Source organism: Haplochromis burtoni, unplaced genomic scaffold (genome assembly GCF_018398535.1).
Source record: "Haplochromis burtoni strain Fernald_Lab_line unplaced genomic scaffold, NCSU_Asbu1 Contig_18, whole genome shotgun sequence".
Taxonomy (NCBI): Eukaryota; Metazoa; Chordata; class Actinopteri; order Cichliformes; family Cichlidae; genus Haplochromis; species Haplochromis burtoni.
Window position 1 is genome coordinate 1,429,485 of NW_024582379.1, and position 20,427 is coordinate 1,449,911.

The window sequence follows — 20,427 nt, forward strand, 5'->3', positions numbered from 1 at the left end:
ACCACATCTTTTGTTTTAGATATGTTCAGCTGGAGATAAGACTCCTCACACCACTGAACAAAGTCATCAATGACTGGACCGTGGTTAATTTCACCCTCTTTCAGTAAGCTGACAATAACAGAGTCATCTGCATATTTAATAATGACCCTGTTTTCATGTCTGCCCTGACACATATTTGTATAGAGAGTGAATAATAAGGGCGATAGGACGCACCCTTGAGGAGAACCTGTGGAGGAGATCACTGGGTCAGACAGAACCCCATTTATTCTCACTCTTTGTGACCTGTCAGTTAAAAAAATCTAAAATCCAGCCCACCAGGTTTTTCCTGATTTCAAACTGTTCTAAAAGTCTTTTAATTAAAATATGGGGCTGTATTGTATTAAAAGCCGAAGAAAAATTAATGAAAAGAAGTCTTGCAAAAGTCCCTTTACTCTCTACATGTTTAAGAATTAGATTTAGTAAAGTCAAAAGTGCGTCCTCCACTCCTCTGTTGAGCCTATATGCAAACTGCATTGGATCCAGCTGATGTTCAGTCTCTTTCATAATCACATTTCTGATGATTTTTTCAAAGACTTTCATGACAACTGAAGTGAGGGCAACAGGCCTGAAGTCGTTTAGAATTTTTGGACGACTAGATTTAGGGACAGGAACCACGACTGCTTCTTTCCAAAGAGAGGGCACATGTTGTGTTTGCAAGGATTGATTAAAAATAACCTGAAATATAGGACTGAGTTCATCAGCACAAGATTTAATTAGGCGGCCACTAATATTATCAGGACCCTGGCTCTTGTTCACATTGACTGTATGAAAGGCCTTTTTAACATCGCTGAGTTCAATGATAAAGTGCTGAGTATCTCTCAGTTTCTGTTTCACTTCCAAAATATCCTCGCTAAAATCAGAAGAACTAAAACGAGCATAAAACATGTTTAAAGCATTTGCAAAATCTCTGTCTGAATTAAAACCATCTAAAATGACCTGACTGCTGCTCTGGGGATTTTGAAACCCTGCTATGGTTTTCATACAAGTCCAGGCAGACCCAAAATTATTTGCAGCAAATTTGCTTTCAAGAAGGTTTTTGTAGCTCTGTTTTGTTTTCAAGATCTCGATTTTCATTTCCTTGATTTTCAATTCACAAGGTTACACTGTAAAATGCACATTGCATCAAAAGCATTTTAGTGAAACCATTTGGGGGCCAGGCTGCAAAGCTTTCTAGACACCCATAGTTTTTCTACCTTCTCCCATTTATCATCATCTTATCATCCTCTTTTTCTTCTTCCTCTTCTTCTTCTGCTTTTGGAGGCTGTGGTCGCTCCTTAAATCATAGGACAGTCGCCTTATGTTCAATTCAGTTTCACCAGTATGGCAAATATTGGAGGTCATCTATTGAAGTAACTTGAAATCAGAAAAACATGTTTCTAGTTTTTAAACAACATGGTGCTGTTGGATTTCTGTGACCAAGCTGATCTTAAAGCATTGTGTGAAATCAATGTCCACCGTAGAGGCAAAATACAGTTAGTTCTAAGCGTCCCAAAGAGGGGAAAACTATTTGTGGCTCTGACTTTAACAAAAAAAAATCAAAGTAAAGGACAAAAATATTTTCTATAAGCTGCCAAAGTGTGAAATTGAGCCTGGCAAGATTCAAAAGTGAAAGCTAATGATAAGACATGCAGCAGTAAGAACAGGTAAGCTGTGGGATCCTTATGTTCACTATGGTTACATTTACACGGAGTAGATGTTCACTAATAAGTCAAATATCTAAACATAAATTTTAGGCTGTTATAATATTCAAAGTTAAAAGTAGAGCTGTGTTTGGAAACGTTTTAGCTAACTGTAGCTTGATAACGGATAGCTAGCATTAGTTTTCCAATAGCTAACTTAAATGCTAGATTCATAGCGCTAAAAGAACCCTAACCCAAAGTAAAATCTAAGATTTTTAACAATTAACAGCTCAAGTTTACTATTCAGTTAATAGTAGCTTCGTGAATGTGCAGCAGTTCTGGAGCATGTTTGAGGAGGACTTTGGAGCCTGTGGGCCTTTGAAAGTGAGACTCTTGTTAGTACTCAAGTTTCTTTGAAACTCAGAGGAGATCATTCATCAATTCATGCACGGTCTCACATGAAAATTGTTAAATAAATGGAAATGTGTTGAGGATGTTCTGAACTTACAGTTAGCGACCCCAACCATCTCAGTGTGTGGTGAGATCATCAATCCAAATCTGCACCTAGAGAAAATGTCTCTCCTGCTTTGCACGCTATGCAGTCAACGACACATACGTTTGCACTTTTATAGCTTTCATAACTATGGCTCTTTGTTTCTCTGTGAGCACATCACACGTGTGTGGATACTTGTTCATAATGTGATTTAAAGCAAGTTGTGCATGTTTGAATTTTGTGCACATCTGTAAAGGTGGCCCAGTGTATGATTATGTGGGATTAACTTTTATGGCACTGGTTTAAATGTACATTTACCTTTTGTGCCTCTGCACATTTTGTGTGACTGCAAATAAATTTTCACTTTTTAAAAAATGTTTCTTAATGAAATAATAAGCTAAATTTGCCCCCAACATTAACGTGTTTTGAAAATGAAAATGATTTAAATCTCAGAGGATTCAAGGAGAAGAAACTTGTAGGGTGAGTTTATTCTCTCCATTTGATGGTTTGTTTGTTTGTTTGTGTGTGGGTGTGTGTGTGCATCTTTTAGAGCAGCCAAAGATATTTACTAATTTCACTTCTATTTGAATATCTTTAAACTAGCTCATAAAAAAAAAAAAGTGCCATAATATTTTTTTTAATGTGCCAGTATTAGCCACAAAGCTGTTTTTCAGTACCTGGATAAAACCAGAATATTTTTTTTAACATGCATTTCTTTGACCAGTGACAGTAAACTCAGCTAAACATAGCTGGTCATGGTGTGCCAAAGAAAAATGTTATTAAATTGGTAAGATTATTCCTATAATTAGTTAACAAGGAAAAATGTAAATTGTCTCCTTTTGTTATATATTACAGATGCAGAAAAGTCGTCTAAACTAAACGGCTCGTTGTTTTAAACACACCGATTTCCCTGAAAATGAAGACAAAATGAACGATCCATGTTTTCTTTTTTTTTAGAGGTGCAAATGTTAAGATGGAGCCTAAACATGCCCTATGTGTCAGTGTCTCATGGCTGAGTTCAATGTTCCCTCTTTGTGGGTGTGTGAAATTCGCACATGTGAACACACCTCCTGCCCACCGAGAAGGGAGCCATCTGACCTTTTGCTTGTGCTGGAATTAATGAAGAGACTGTCATTTGTGATCTCCATGATTGCATGCTCATCTCACACATGCAGATGTTGTAAATGTACAGCCATGATACCTTCCTCTTTGTTCTGTTTCACATTTCCTGAAATCTCCCATCGTTTTTCTCAAAACCGTAAAGTTCAGAATCACATTTTCAGATTACACTCACTTCGAATGCGACTTCTGGCAAGATCATATTCAACTCAACATTTTTTATATTTGCTAAAAAAATCCAACGTTGTTTTCTGATCATACAGACAGAGAGGGTAAAAACTCTACTGGGATATGACTACCAGCTAGATCAAAAACAGATTTGACGTACAGATTTTCCAGCTAACTGTGAATGAATGAATAAAAAGCACTTTATTACAAAGATATAGGCAAACATGTTTACAGTATGCAAATGCCAGAGGCAATCTTGAACGCACGGAGTGAAAAAATACATTACAGCAAAAAAGATCCAGAGTTAATTAATGAAAATCCAGTAACTTTAAACATTCCTGGTTAGCCAAAGTTACAAGTCTTTGTGCACCTTGAGACTAGACACCAGGCTTTGACGTGTTTCCTGCTCAAATAGGACAAAGTGTTGCTTGGGAACATGCCAATTCCCCTGATTCCTTCAAATTTTGCATCTATGTTTATGTGTTCAAGAAATGTGTTTTTAAAGGACTTTGTCAATAATGAGAACCTGTTGTTGTTGGGAGAACAGAAGAGTCTCCTGGTCTCAATGTCCTGGTTATAGAAACCATAGAGAATCTGCTGAAAATGGGTGCATATACGTATTGTATTGTATTGGTTTTAACAGTTTTGAGGAACTGAGTGTAAGTACTGAGATGGTTGTTTTACTTGTGTTTAATGGGAAGGCATCGGAAGTCTCTCACTGTGAAAATAGGTATTATTAAGAAAGCATTAGGAAAATAAATATGACCATGTGCCTCTCAGAGTGGGATTTAGTACTTTAGCAATTCAGTAAAGCTGTAATGAGCCAGATTCTTGGACAATCTGCCAGTCAAACCAGTGTGCCTACATAATGACCTGATATATCCAGCGTTTAGGTTGCTAAACAGGAACCAAAAGACACCAGTGACATCTAGTGGCTAATCAGTGTGCCATTACTGAAAAGTTCACCACTCCAGGCAAGGCAGGATCCAGTTGTTAGAGGTTAGATCCTCTCTGTCAAGCTTGTAATTAAGCAGGTTTTGCAAGTTTTTCTCATTTTTGTGCTGGAAATGACTCTGATATAGTTTTTTGTACCATGAGATTTTTGCACTATTTAGAAACTGACAAGCTTTAGAAACACATGTACGACACATTAGACATAGAAAATATCAATCACATCAGAGCAGTTTGAAATGATTGTTTACATAATGATTGCTACAACGTAGAAACAAAATAAAAGTTAAAAAAAAAAGAAATATTAAAGTGCAAATGTATTATTTTCAAACTATATAGTAATAGTAATAGTAACTACATAGTAAAAGCACTTTGAATCACCTTGTTGTTGAATTGTGCTATACAAATAAATTTGCCTTGCCTTGCCTTGCCTAATAGAAGTAAGAAAAGGATATATGACAAAAAAGCCACTATATTTTAAACTATCATTATAAAACAATGCAAAAAGTGTGGGTAAAAGGACGTTTTTGGCATGTTTCATTTTTAAGTTTTTTTTGTGAAAGAAAACTTAACTTAAAAAAAGGAAAACACCCTAAAAAGGATTTAACCTGTAAACAGCACATCTCTGTAGCACTGGAGTGTGTGATTTACAGCATAAGGCTGCAGTTGAAAAGTTCAGACGGCGTGAGCGTGCAGCAGCCCAGCAGACTGCTCTGACTGAATCCGTCCCCTGTTGTCACGTTCCATGGCTCATACACTGTCACACTGCAAATGAAACACACACACATGCACGAGAAAATGTCCACTTGGTCAGATGAGTGAGTTGTAATATCGTTTTAACTGGGCAACAGTAATAAACAGTAATAAACACACACACACCTGTTATACAGCTCTGTGCAGCAGGCGTGCATCTGTGAGCTGTTGGTCATGCTGGTGTTGTTGAACTCTACACTCAGCAAATGTGGGCACTCAGAATCAGGGATGTACAACATACCTAAAACAAAACAAAAATCCGAGTTGTGGTTTTAAATGTTATCTATGTAGGTTTATTATTTGCTTTTATAAAATATGCCAAACAGATACATTTGGAAGATTTAAAGATTTAGGAATCAATTCAATGTAGCTCAAAATGTTACATTTTAAAAATAATTCTGTTATGCCAGATCACTGTATAAAAATGCACATAAAGATGCAGATGAAGATAAATTGAAAGTACTTATTAAATTGTACGCAGAAATGTTGAAGATTGATCAAAAGTACTTTAAAATGTACATTTTTGCAAAGTGTATATTTTAGTGTACTATCAATAAATGTTTCTTGTTGTGTATTGTCAGTATTATCAGAATCAGAATCAGAATCAGAATACTTTATTAATCCCTGGGGGAAATTATTTTTTGTTACAGTGCTCCAAAGGAGTTATGTTTTATGTAATGACATATTTCACCCATTGAACTACAGGGAGTGCAGAATTATTAGGCAAGTTGTATTTTTGAGGAATAATTTTATTATTGAACAACAACCATGTTCTCAATGAACCCAAAAAACTCATTAATATCAAAGCTGAATGTTTTTGGAAGTAGTTTTTAGTTTGTTTTTAGTTTTAGCTATTTTAGGGGGATATCTGTGTGTGCAGGTGACTATTACTGTGCATAATTATTAGGCAACTTAACAAAAAACAAATATATACCCATTTCAATTATTTATTTTTACCAGTGAAACCAATATAACATCTCCACATTCACAAATATACATTTCTGACATTCAAAAACAAAACAAAAACAAATCAGCGACCAATATAGCCACCTTTCTTTGCAAGGACACTCAAAAGCCTGCCATCCATGGATTCTGTCAGTGTTTTGATCTGTTCACCATCAACATTGCGTGCAGCAGCAACCACAGCCTCCCAGACACTGTTCAGAGAGGTGTACTGTTTTCCCTCCTTGTAAATCTCACATTTGATGATGGACCACAGGTTCTCAATGGGGTTCAGATCAGGTGAACAAGGAGGCCATGTCATTAGTTTTTCTTCTTTTATACCCTTTCTTGCCAGCCACGCTGTGGAGTACTTGGACGCGTGTGATGGAGCATTGTCCTGCATGAAAATCATGTTTTTCTTGAAGGATGCAGACTTCTTCCTGTACCACTGCTTGAAGAAGGTGTCTTCCAGAAACTGGCAGTAGGACTGGGAGTTGAGCTTGACTCCATCCTCAACCCGAAAAGGCCCCACAAGCTCATCTTTGATGATACCAGCCCAAACCAGTACTCCACCTCCACCTTGCTGGCGTCTGAGTCGGACTGGAGCTCTCTGCCCTTTACCAATCCAGCCACGGGCCCATCCATCTGGCCCATCAAGACTCACTCTCATTTCATCAGTCCATAAAACCTTAGAAAAACCAGTCTTGAGATATTTCTTGGCCCAGTCTTGACGTTTCAGCTTGTGTGTCTTGTTCAGTGGTGGTCGTCTTTCAGCCTTTCTTACCTTGGCCATGTCTCTGAGTATTGCACACCTTGTGCTTTTGGGCACTCCAGTGATGTTGCAGCTCTGAAATATGGCCAAACTGGTGGCAAGTGGCATCTTGGCAGCTGCACGCTTGACTTTTCTCAGTTCATGGGCAGTTATTTTGCGCCTTGGTTTTTCCACACGCTTCTTGCGACCCTGTTGACTATTTTGAATGAAACGCTTGATTGTTCGATGATCACGCTTCAGAAGCTTTGCAATTTTGAGACTGCTGCATCCCTCTGCAAGATATCTCACTATTTTTGACTTTTCTGAGCCTGTCAAGTCCTTCTTTTGACCCATTTTGCCAAAGGAAAGGACGTTGCCTAATAATTATGCACACCTGATATAGGGTGTTGATGTCATTAGACCACACCCCTTCTCATTACAGAGATGCACATCACCTAATATGCTTAATCGGTAGTAGGCTTTCGAGCCCATACAGCTTGGAGTAAGACAACATGCATGAAGAGGATGATGTGGACAAAATACTCATTTGCCTAATAATTCTGCACTCCCTGTATAGCCTATTTTCATGTAGGATATAAAGAAACATTTGACACTAAGGTGACTGATTCCTGAGTACTTAACAATGAATAATGACTAAATCTTAATTAAGGAATATTTTACAGATAAAGATAAATTATTACATGCCAAGTAAGTAAATATAGTGTTAGTATAATGCTTAATTGTATTATTTAACCCTCAAACTCTCAGGTACTTACTAAAAAGCTGGATTTGAACTGATTTTTAAATAGTAAATTTAAAAATGTGCTTAAAACTCTGCAGTTGTAAAAGCTAAAATAAATGTTTTTGAACTAAGAATAATGTCAGTATACAAGGTTAATATACAGTTGCTGAAAATTTAATGCACACTTTCTGTAGAAGTGGTTGTTTGATCCAATAAAGATATTTGTACTTGATGAGGAAATATATCAAACATAATACTTTATTACCAAGAACATCAAGCCTGGCTGAAGAACAGATGTTACCTGCGATACAAGCTGTCATGAAACAAGAGATGCTGCCTGCAATCAGAGCTCTGAGGCCACAGCTGGAGAAATCAGATTGTCTGTCGGGAGCCATGGCAGCTGGGGAAAGAACAATTATGCCGTACAGTTAGGTGTTTAAATTTCATAGGGACATTTTGTTTATAACTTTGGCTCTGTGCTCCTTCAGTATGTTTGAACCAGCAATCAGTGTGAAATGGAAATTCAGACCTTCAGCTGTAGTTCAGCGGGTTAAAATGATTAGAGGAATTAAATGCAGTTTTATACAAGGTGCAAATGTAATTGGACTATTCCCTAAAAAGCTGTTTCATGGACAGGTGTGAGGGAAGGAGCTCTCAGTGGGGGTGAAATAGGCAACAAAACAGCTATTTCCATAAGACAGATAGTGGGAGCATTCTGGGAAAAGGATCACACAGGTGAGCTGTGCAACATAAAAAGATAAGGACATTCAGGTAAGACAACAGTGGTGAATCACACTATTGTAAAGAAAAACCCCTCAACATCACTCAGCCAACCTTACAGGTGGTGGGCAACTTTTACCTGAAGGATGGCGGTGGGAGGTTATTGAGAAGCAAATAGTAGCAGATTGATGCAGCTGAGTTTCACCAGTGCTTATTGAGGATTTGATAGGAGAAAGAAGCAATTCTGACACATATAAAAATGGCCTGTATTTGTATAGCGCTTTACTAGTCCCTAAGGACCCCAAAGCGCTTTACACATTCGGTCATTCACACACTGGTGATGGCAAGCTACATTGTAACCACAGCCACCCTGGGGCGCACTGACAGAGGCAAGGCTGCCGGACACTGGCGCCACCGGGCCCTCTGACCACCACCAGTAGGCAACGGGTGAAGTGTCTTGCCCAAGGACACAACGACTGAGACTGTCCGAGCCGGGGTTCGAACCGGCAACCTTCCGATTGCAAGGCAAACTCCCAACTCTTGAGCCACGATCGCCCTACGTATAGAGCTAAACTCAGCGGTCAGATTCAGATGAATATAGTAAAATTGACTGTTCAAGTAGTCCAGACATACTGTGAAAGCAAACCAGGAGCTTCAGGAGTGCTACAGGCACCGAGACAGTCACCTGATCAAACTACAGACTGTCTTCAGCTGTTTGTTTCCACAAACAAACAGCTGAAGACAGGACCACCAAAGCATCAGAAAATCTATTCTCTGGTGATGCCCATGGCTTCCAAACCTCAGACTTGTCCTTTGTAGACCAAGGACAAGTTACTATTATATTAGACTGTCCTGTTACATTTGAGCACAACAGCAGAATGACATGAAAAGTTAAAATTGACAGTTTTTTTCTTCTTACCCTTCTATAATCAAGACTTTTTGCTTATTTTCAGTCCTTTAATACTTGAAGGATCCCTGAGCTGTGTCTGGAGAAGAAATTGTGAAGATGTTTTTAAAAGTGCATTTATCAGGTTTGGCCTTGTCATTGTAAATGTCAGGACCGTTGAAATGCATGATTGTTCATCTTTGTAACTTCTTCGCTACACTTCATCAAAATGATGAGTGTGGAGTTTTTTCTTAATTTAAAGTAATCATTTTTTCATAGTCACGGTCTGTTCTTTGACTGAAAACAAGCACACAAATTAGACTTGTCCCATTACTTTATATAATAATAGTTATAAATGCGTTTGTTTAAACTTTTGATAATTTTCTGTCTATTTGAGAGTTAGGGGAATTTGGCAGCTACAAGCCCATTCAGCCCACACACTGTAACTTGCCTTAAATGTGACAGATGGGTTCCTTGTCGTGCCAACCAAAAACATCGAGGACACCCCCTCCATCCCACCCCCCAGTCTGTTCATGTGGTGGAGATACTATCAAAAAATTGTGTGCTACAATATAGTTCAGAATTTTTCCAACATCATGAAGTTGAATGTTTTTCTATTTTTTTTTCTCTTCAGCTTTCTTAACAGGTGTCACTCACACAGCGCTCCAATGGACATCCCCAGTGAAGCAACGTTGGAAAATCCACACAAAGCGTATGTTGCAATGGCTTCAGAATGGACCTGGAACAGAGCAAATAAATCTAGTAAAGAAAACGCATGAAGTTGTAGGTATGCGAGGGGGTGTCATGAATTCCAAAAGCCTACATTTGCACTAATACAGTTTGATGTAAATAAATGTGTATATACCACCCTCTGGTGTTCAGCAAAAAAATTGCGCTGGGAAAATTCACAGGCGTCACTTGCCCAATTGACTGACACCTGACTGTCGAAGTTGTCTCCAAGCATTCAGTGCAGCATCGAAACGCATCTAATACCACCAATCAGCTCATATCTGCATTTGCCAGTGACTGCACAGGTGATTGTTCAACAACAACGTGTATCTGTGGATACTGGCCAAGTGACTAGCATAGCTGGAGACAGTCATATGGAAAGTGATGAATGGTCTGATACTGTTCTGTAAACAGAAGGACAAATGCAGTAGATATATTTCAAAGCTGGACACATTCATGGACTCGTGTGGGATAGATATGTTGGCATCTGCACTGATGGCGCACGGGCCGTGACTGGGAGACACGGAGCATTATTTTTGGTCTCAATGCGATGTTGTCTTTGTCCTCGAGGACAAGGACAAAACAGTTTTTCTTGTATTTTTTTTATTTCCCTGTTTAGTTATAGCTCTCACTTCCTGTTTTTTAAAATGTTGTTTTTAATGGAATCCACAGTTGTTTATCCTTCCTAACTGGATAGACTGATATCTGTGAAGTTCTGCTGACTTTGTGTGGTATCGTGATGATAGATGACTGATTCACTGTTTTGTGAACAGTGACTAATCATACTGAGCAAACCAGATAGGGAAAGAACTAAAAATTAGAAGAGAAATAGTGAGAACATGAATAAAACTTACAGAAATGTATTGCTTCACATTGTTCACATATTCTGGCCCCCCTGCCTTCCTCCGGTTTATCAACTCTGACAGCTTCTGAAAGGCCACAAACTCACTAAGGAATGTCTTAATGCCCATCAGTTCAGCAACAATGAAACTGTCCTCAAAGGAAACACCCATCATGAAGGAGAGAGGCATGAACACGTAGGAGCAGATGAGCTAAACAAGGGACACAAAGAAGCAGAAACAATAGAAAAATAGTCACATCAAGCTGTGTTTTATTATATTTATATAAAGTTTATTTTGGAGGGTTGGTGTATGTGTTTGTGTATATTCACTGAGAAGCTGAGCTGTGGACAGTCGAACATCCCTCCCAGCCAGGAGAGGACAGCATCAAAAAAGGACAGCAGGGCCATGAAGGCAATGATGTTGGCTAAAATGCTGGCCACTAGTGCGATTGCACGAGATGCACCAAGGGATGCCGCCTCCAACAAATTCTTGCTTTCACTGACGAAGAAGTCAGAAAGAAGTGACAGGATGAAGCAACAGCGAAATAATGTAAACAGAGTGAATTTAAAGATTGAACTGTAGAAAACCATTGTAACCATTTGAATCAAGTAGACAATAGATGTTGTATGGTGTAGTTATCTGTGTGTTTACTGTGATCACTCCTACCCACCCCTTGTCCATTTTGACTGGTCGATTGGACCTTGAAACTATAGTTTCAGGCCAGAACATCTTAGCAATGGCCAGGGAAGCTGGAGCAGACATTACTGTTGCTGTCAACAAGTGCGTTGCATCAACCTCAAAGGAAAGGCAACAAATGGCACAGATTAATTTTTCATTTTCTTTTTATCAAATTGTCAAATTCAGTCACAAGCCTTAAATGAAATTAGAAATTACTCCTACACATGCTATTTTTTGCATCCTGCTCTTTGAAATTGAGCATTAATAATTACAATAAATGTGACCTTTATTCAGCCATGAAGATGAATCTCTTTTGAGAGAGAGACCTGGTCGAGATAGAGAGCATAACTTTGGATGGTTTTTTTGATGTTGGGGTAAACTCTGCCCACTGTATTGCAAAATTTAAGCTGCCCAGGTCAACAGAAAAGGTTGAGAAGATAGAAATTGTGTCTTGATTTAAGTTTTCTGTTTTATTTCTGAAAATACTCACGTATTACTTTCCAGTTCGTTAAACGTCTTGTTAAACTGCTGTCCAGTTATCACATGTGAGGTTGTCTTTGAACTTCTTATAGCCAATTTTTTTTTAAAATCTTGTCAATCACTCTTGTATTTTCCCGCTGCGTTCCCTGTGTATACTTTTCATTGCTTGTAGTTTAGCACTTTCCCAATTCCCATTTAATTATTCAGACTTGACATGAATTTGCCTTGTGTCTGCCCTTATTCCCTTTATTTGTATTTGTATTTGTATTTGTTTTTGTTAGTTTATTCACGAGAATAAAATTTTAATCAAGCGCACACAGGACAAGTTTGGGTGCCTAAACACTTTCCAAATATGCCTAACTCTGACAATCTCAACACTTCTTCAAATCCACATCCCATCCTTTCAGCACATCCTCTTCCTCACCCCAAAGGAGATGTAGGCTCCCAAAATGGTACCAGAGATGCTGGCAAAACCTCCTGTCATCACAGCATGGATCTCTGAGAGAGTTAGCTCACTGATATATGGACGAATCAGGAGAGGTGAGTTGGCCTGATGAGAGAGATGATGATGAGGACAGACAATGGAGTCGACTGAGATTAGTTGATCAATACAGTTGACATTAGTGTACTATTGTAAATGGTTACAGTTGCTTACAAGTCCAAGGAATATATTTCCAGCTGCAGCCATTGATTCTGCTGGAGATGTTCCCATGGTAACCTGCATTATGAATCCAATCTGGGGAAAAATCAGTGATGGAATGTAAAACAGGGGAAAACTGTAATAATAATAATAATGATAATAATAATAATAATAATAATAATAATAATAATGTGATAAATATAACACTATCATTATCATTATTATTATTATTATTAATATACATTCTCATTCCGTGCTGTCTGTTACTATAACAGTCAACAGTCTTATTTCTAAAATAATGCTTTGAAACAATTCATCTGACTCCTTATACAGCATGTCTTTTTGTGTCTGTGCTCTCCTCCATTCTCACCTTACAAATGAGCCAGGCCATGAAGCCAATGTAGTAGAGCATGGAGATGACAGAGCTTAAAAATACAAGTATTGGCATCACCTGCAGAGAGTCCACAATCAGCAAAATATTTGTAATGCTTCTAGTTATGTTTATACCTTGATATTAAAAACTAGATTGTCCTTTAAACACATTTAGTCACATGTGCGGTTTCACTGGATCGTCATACCTTAAAGGCAAGGAAGTGGTCCGTGTAACTTTCACCAAACACAAACTTTGATCCGGTATCTGTGAAGGACATGAACGCCTGCATAGAGATGTTCAGTTTTCAGCAACAGAAAAAAGAAAATTGTAACAGATGATTTTTTTGTTTTACATTTTAAATGTAGTGTTTCCATCATCTTAAGATTAAATGTCAAATATATGCAGGAGGAACATTTGTTTTAGAAAAGCAGTGATTGCTACATCTGCAAATTTACCAAAAGCAGCCATACAAGCCACTAAAAAAAGGATGTGTGAGTGTTTAAATATATTTGTGTGTACACCTCTGCTTTGTTTCCAAGCCACCGCAGTGCACCTAAACCAAAAGTGGTCCTGAGAATGAGAAGGCCAAAGATAAACTGCAGCCCAGTCCCAAAAACCAGCGTTTGCCAAGACCACTGCAACACACATGAAAAATACATTTGTCTATGTGCAAAAATACGTGTGTGAATTTGTGCATTTATGCATTTGTAAGCATGTATGTCCGTCTTTTACCCTGAAGGGGTGTTTGGAGAACAGGAGTGTTAAGAAGACGAACAGCAGCAAGCCGAAGAAAGATACCAGCTGTCTAGTCCCCCGCTGGGCCGTGTCCAGAGCAAGCCAGCACACCACGGCTACGAGCACTGACATATATATTATCCTGAAAGAGAAAGAAAGAGGGGAAGTGGAGGAATTCAGAGAGAAGAACACACAGACTCTGTACAAACACTATAGTATGCAGTGTGTATTCCACGTTATGTGTATAATACTGTTATATACCTAAATTTGTGTCAGCTTAGAAACAGAACAAATACACTATTGTGCAAAATCTTGAACCAACTCTCATTTCTTTACGTTTTTCTAGGAAATCTGGAAATGGGTGCAGTGATTTACTAGAATGTGCAAACATAAATAAAAATACTGTACATAAGGCAAAACCAGAGTTAACGGTCAATATCTGGTCTGACCACCTGTATTCTTCCACCTGAACTCTTTGGCACGCCTTCTTGTCATTTCTTTTAAGTACTCTTAAGGAATAGTTCTCCAGGCTTCCCGAAGGACGTTCAAAGCTAATCTTTGGATGTTGGCTGCCTTTTGTTCTGTTCTCTGTCAAGATGATCCCCCACTGCTTCAATAATGTTAATGTCCAGGCTCTAGGGATGCTAATCCTTAGCTGATTATGTTCTACTGTGGGTTTTTCTATCCAGGTATGCTTTTACTGCATCAGCAGTGTATTTGTCATCATTATCATGCTGAAAAATGAAGCTGTTGCCAATCAGATACTTTCCAGATGGTGTTGATTGGTTGATCAGAATCTGATCATACTTTTCTGACTTCATAATGTTATTTGGATCCCCAACACCACCAGCTGAAATGTGGCCCAAACCCATATTTTACAGATGGCTGTAGACACTCACAGTTGTATCTCTCTTCTAAACTCTTCCGCACATATTTACATTGAGAACAAATGATGTGTTCTTGTGACAAGCTGCTAGTAAGAAAGCATACAGTTTAGATGCAACTTACAATCTACGTTGAAGTTAAGTGGGGTTTGTTTTTTTTAGGTGCTTAAAAGATTCATAGGTCAGTGTTACATGGTTTAATAAAGAAAAGCAGGGGTGGGTGGTGGTGGGGGTACCCTGATCTTGACTACCCATCACCCCTGGGACTCCCAGCCATTGGCCATTGGTGCATCATCGGGTCTCCCTCCTACTCTTGCTGAGATGGGTGCTCAGATATAGCTGACAAGTTTGGCCCCAGGTCTTCAGCGTTCTTGGGGCTGTAGATGGCCCGGTTTTTCCTGGATCCATCTCTGTCTGCCTCTGGCTCCTGGGGGGCATTATTGAAGCTTCTCACCTTCATTATCAAGTACATTTCGTGACAAAAACACACTCTCTTTCTCTCCCTCACACTCACACACCTGGTGTTGTATGTTTGTTTTTCTTACGGGAGTGGCAGTTGGCAATACGTTGTACATTTCTTTATTTCACCCGCCCCCCTTTTTTCTGCTTGTCCTGCCTTAGTCATTGTCATACAGTATACCACATATATCTGAAATGACACAAATAGAAATGAAGACATAAAGAGATAAACCCTGAACTAGAGGAGTGTGCAGAGAATTTATGTTTTTAACATGACAGTGCATTCAGATCATAATTCTGAGCGCAAAAGCTGCTAGACAGAACAGGATTTTAAAAGAATGTAATATGGTTTGTAGACATTAGCCAAAGGCTGTACTGTAGGTCAAGCATTGATGTTATGAATAATAAAGCAGTATATATTTAAATCATTGCTTACGATCTACAAGATAAAGAAAATTAAAATTATCCAGGTGGGGTGCATTTCAGCAAATCATTTTATTGTGTTTAATGCAATGTCAGTCTCACTAATCAGTCTGAGGATGCTGTGATTTTTAGAAAACTAAGAAACCCTCCACATGCTGAACTGTCTCGCACATCATTCACATCAACGAGGGATTTTTGATATGCTATCTTTACAGTCCCTCACATTTTTTCTTCCTGTGTCATTATGGTGAAAAGATCAGTTCTCTCAGCCCACCTGGCCAACCCCTAGGTGCCCAGTTCCTTTGTCATAGAAGGTGCACATGGGAGCAGAAAGGCTGAAATATGATTTGCCTCATTTCTCACCATCTGATCCCACACCAGTTCCTGCTGAGAAGGTCTCTGATAGGAGCAAGAGCCTCCCACACTTGCTCACCATATCGTTCCATCATCCAATCCCAGACCAGGAAAAAAATGGTTACCAAGGAGATGACCAGCAGCCCAACAGCCCGATGGAAGTTCACAACACATGCCGCTATCACCATGGCAACAAAGCCTGAAACAAATATAGAATCAATGTGAGTTACATCCTCGCATGACCCTCAGACTACTGACATGTTAATGAAATGTTTTTATTTAGACTACTGCATTATCTGTTTTGTATCTAGCAGCGAGACATGAGGGAGTGTAGTTGGTGTGAAAATGGAGTGCACAGATGACACATCTTCCAGCAGGCAAACGCTACTTAAAGGTTATATGTATGATTCAGGACTCAAAGTCTTACTAGATTCCTCGACTGAACAGGTCTGAGCTGAGAGGTTAACTAAAAGTAGTCTAGTAGCAGTAGAAAATCTAGCACACAAAAGCAATATATAGAATTAGTGGTGGGAAAAAAAAAAACAGAAGAAACAGCTGAAATAGCTAGCTCACTGTTAGCTAGCTTTGCTAATTAGCTTAGCTAGTAACATGATTAAACAAATTCAATTGTTACCTGAACATTAAAACGCAAACTATACTATAAATAGCTAAAATGTATAGGTAAAGAAGAATGAATTAATGTATTTTATCAAAGGTGGTGTAAGATTTTTTTTTCCACTCAGAGTATGATAACTGTTTACAAATGGAATTCATGATTAAACTTTTTTACTCAAATAAAAGTAAAAAAGTACATGTTCTCAAATGTATTCAGCATTTAAATGTAATCCTTTGAAGGACTTTTAAGGCAGCTATTTATGTGTTAAGCTAACAGACAAACGTTTTCATTTCCTTTTATGATGCTGCTAAAAGTACTTAGAGCTATTTATTTATGCACAGCTTTTTAAAGGTCCAGCCATAGGTCTGGCCACTGCCACCAACACATTAATTCTTTTCTTTTTCAGCCAGACTTTTGTATATTTGCTGTTTGAGACAATTTGGGCCAAGCTTTAAGTGTTGGATAGATGACCTCACATTTGGTTGTATAATACTTGGTATACAGAGGAGTTTATGTTCAGCTGCAAGGTATGGGGCACCTTTTGTAAACTGAAACATGCTGCAATTAACAGCAGCATTTTTCCACGTTTATCTCAAAAGCTTACAAAAACATGTTTTTTTGAGTCATTTTTTTACAACATTTACTAAAATATTTGTAACTTTTTATATCTAAAATACAATTTTAAATGTTAAATCTAAATATTATATTTAAAACTAAATGTTAAAAGTTAAATCTTAGTATTATATTTAAATCTAAATGTTAAGTCTAAATGTTAAATCAAATGTTACGGGAAACTAGATATTTAGCTAACATGCAAATTTACAACGACAAAATGGCTCATGGCAGTGAGATGTGACCATCAGGGGAGAGATTTTTTTTATATTTAAAAATTGTATTTTAAATATATATATTCAGCGTACAAACAGTGCCACTTAGCAATGTGCACCGGTTCTGTGGTGTCAGAACAAGCCCATATCATGACTCCACCACCATGCTTGAAAGCTGGTGTGAGGTGTTTGCGTTAATATGTTGTGCTTGGTTTTTGCCTGATGTGATGCTGTGCATTATGGTTAGACATTTCCACTTTGGTTTCATCTACCAAAGGACAGCGTTCAAGAGGTTTTTTGGTTTATTCAGATGCAGCTTTAGAAACCTAAGCTGTGCTGCAGTGTTCTTTGTCGAGGGAAAAAACTCTCTCCTGGCAGCCCTTCTAAACAAGTCACTTGTTCAGTTTTTTCCTCTAATTGTAATGTCATGAATTTTAACACTTTACTCTTTTTTTTTTTCAATAAACGTTTTTTCTGAGTATTGTCTGGTTTGACCTTGGGGTGAACTGATGGGGATGTCCATTCCTGGGAAGATTGTGCCTTTGTGTTAGCACACGCCTGAATGCTACAGACCAGCAAACTGCCAAAAACTGCAGAGGTGCTCAGGCTTGCTGATCATCAGTTAATCAAGTACATCTGATTAGCAGCACCTGCCTGCGAACTACCCTTGCTATAGAAGCATCAAGGGTATAACAAATTTTCAGCACCACTCTAAAAAAAACCCTTTTTTTTAACATGATGGTATGTTTTTTTTCCTTTTAGATCTACATCAATTTACTTCAATCAAGTGTAATAACCACAACAGATTGAAACACCGTAAGATCATCTTTTATATGTTATTGGTCCCTCCATTTATATTCAAATCAGTTTGATATCAAGAATGTGTGTGAAGTAATCAGTAGCAAGCCTGTTCCAAAGTGGAAGAACAGAGCATTAAGTAAAGATATTTGTTTTTAAGATGTAGACAGTGAAAGTAAAAGGATGTCAGAAAAATTGCAAAGTAAATTACTGCAAATTCAAATTTAAATTTTATTTGTCACGTACACAGTCATACACAGTACGATATGCAGTGAAATGCTTGGACAACTGCTCGTGACCTAAAGAAAACAAAAAAAGGAAAAGGCTATGAATAAGATAGGAAATAAATATGAAAAATTAAAAAGGGTAAATTTAACTAGGAAGGAATAAAATATAAATTAAGGTTAAAAATGAAATAACTGTACAACACAAATTAGAATGAAGGGTAAATTTAACTGGGAGAATAAGATAAAATATATAAATTAAAGTTGAAAATAAAATCTGTACAACAAAATACACAATATAGAACTATATAAGAATGTATGAAGAAATATAAATAAATATATACACAATAACAGCAACTGTACAAGTATTAACTGGAAATGAAGAATATAATGTCCAGTGTTGTGCAATCCACATTATGTCTTGTGCAGTGCAAATATGCTTAAAGTGATTTAAGTGATGAAGTGAAAACAATGTCCAGAATGTCCAGTGTGTGTGTAAGAACCATATGTGTGGGTCAGTACTGTGTGGTGGTGTGATTGAGAGACTGTATCGCCTGCAGGAAGAAGCTCCTCCTCAGTCTCTCTGTGTTGGTCTTCAGGGAGCGGAATCGCATAGTATAATAGCATAGTGTTTGTATTTTGTTACCGCCCACTAATTTTTAATCAGGTATAGGAGCAGTTTAACTTTTAGCTAGCAAGCAGTTAGCTAATAGTAAACGTTAGATGAGGCTAGAAGCAAGACTGTGAGCTAAATATAATTGTAAAAAATGCATTTTAACATGTGTTTAGTTGAAGACATTTGAACTTGAAAATAGTTGAGAACGGGCTTTTGAGTCCGTCTGTCACGGCTGTGGGGGTGCACGTGAAAAAGGCTGGAAACCATAGAATGTACTTTAAAGCCTGTGCACGCTAAAAAGATCATTTTACATTTCAATTCCCTTCTCTGGTTATTTTTGTATTATGGACTCATGACAAGGTGTTTTGAGCTGGAATCTCTTATCTACTAAAGATGAATTGAGATGAAAAAACGTGTTTCATTAAAGCTCATATTATCTACATGTACTCCACACACTCCTATCCTGAATTTTTGAATGATGGCACTCACCACTAGATGTATTCAGTACTCACCACCTGGCAGAAAAGCAGGTTTGGGGGTCATCATCAGTGCTAAAACATTAACTAAACTTTTAACCTTTTATACAGTCAAAGATTAACAAGGCAGGTGTTTTGAAAATCAGATATCCTACAAAGGGACTCAGATAATGGAATAAATAATTGCCCAAATTTTGGTGTGTTGTTATCTTTAAATCAATAAGGTGTCACGGTACCATTCGTGGGATGCGAAATGTCATTTTGTGTCTGCCTGGACAGACCTTGACAGACCTTGACAAGTCCTTTTAGTACACACCGCACATAATCTGATAAACCAAGTCTTGATTTTTCCACTGACAATGAAAGCGATTTATAGTAAATTAAACTTTTATTTTTTCAGTCTGTTCCACAAAAACATGCTCACATCAATCTGCTCTAAAGGCAAAGAACATGCAGGTCCACTCACCTGTGAGGCTAATTTGTAAATTAAACAGCCCTTTACAACTCTGTACAAAATTAGAAATTCTCCTTTTATGCCTTTGTATTTTAGCCCTATACAACTATAACCTACTTAGGGACCTGAGTTACACTTTAACAGATACAAACACAGATAATTTACCAGCAGCTAAAACTAGCTGGATAATCAGGTGAATCTGGTCTTTGTGCTTTGCCATATAGCCCTGGAGTGCCTCCACTTTCTTTTCCAGCAAGCTGTTGACACACAGATAAGGGGAGTAAGGAGAGAGGTCATAAATGTTAGATCAAAAGGCTCACAAAAGAAAAGCTGGTGATTCAGAAGAAATGAAGAAACACTGTGTTTTTGGTTAAAATGAGAAAGGACAAACCTCTTGTTGTGTTGTCCCATCTTTGCCGATCCATCGTCTATACTTTCGGATGAGATTTCCACATCAGTGCATATGTGCTGCTGTTCCTGTCACACATGTATTGAGGATCATTCATATTAGAAATTTGGCAGAGAGGACCCAGAAGCAATCAACAAACTTGTCTTATTGTCTTACATGGATGTTTGGTCAGTGAGGCAAAAAAAGATCAAGACAAGGATGTGTGTGCGTGTGTGTGTGTGTGTGTG

General features: G+C 38.0%; 1 protein-coding gene across 1 annotated transcript in view; it reads right to left on the reverse strand.

Annotated features, from left to right (window-relative positions):
- Positions 1 to 4,770: 4,770 nt before the first annotated feature.
- Positions 4,771 to 20,427, reverse strand: part of LOC102300153 (solute carrier family 28 member 3) — a 31,128-nt gene continuing 15,471 nt past the window's right edge. The window contains exons 2-17 of the mRNA XM_005916182.3: positions 20,183 to 20,268; positions 19,957 to 20,048; positions 15,790 to 15,979; positions 13,658 to 13,802; positions 13,447 to 13,560; positions 13,131 to 13,208; positions 12,923 to 13,003; positions 12,568 to 12,648; positions 12,337 to 12,462; positions 11,425 to 11,549; positions 11,084 to 11,252; positions 10,767 to 10,964; positions 9,841 to 9,922; positions 7,879 to 7,977; positions 5,269 to 5,383; positions 4,771 to 5,154 (exon numbers count right to left, since the gene is read on the reverse strand). Coding sequence (XP_005916244.1) covers positions 5,037 to 5,154; positions 5,269 to 5,383; positions 7,879 to 7,977; positions 9,841 to 9,922; positions 10,767 to 10,964; positions 11,084 to 11,252; positions 11,425 to 11,549; positions 12,337 to 12,462; positions 12,568 to 12,648; positions 12,923 to 13,003; positions 13,131 to 13,208; positions 13,447 to 13,560; positions 13,658 to 13,802; positions 15,790 to 15,979; positions 19,957 to 20,048; positions 20,183 to 20,268 — 1,899 coding nt within the window. The 3' untranslated portion in view covers positions 4,771 to 5,036. The remainder of the gene's footprint in view (positions 5,155 to 5,268; positions 5,384 to 7,878; positions 7,978 to 9,840; positions 9,923 to 10,766; positions 10,965 to 11,083; positions 11,253 to 11,424; positions 11,550 to 12,336; positions 12,463 to 12,567; positions 12,649 to 12,922; positions 13,004 to 13,130; positions 13,209 to 13,446; positions 13,561 to 13,657; positions 13,803 to 15,789; positions 15,980 to 19,956; positions 20,049 to 20,182; positions 20,269 to 20,427) is intronic.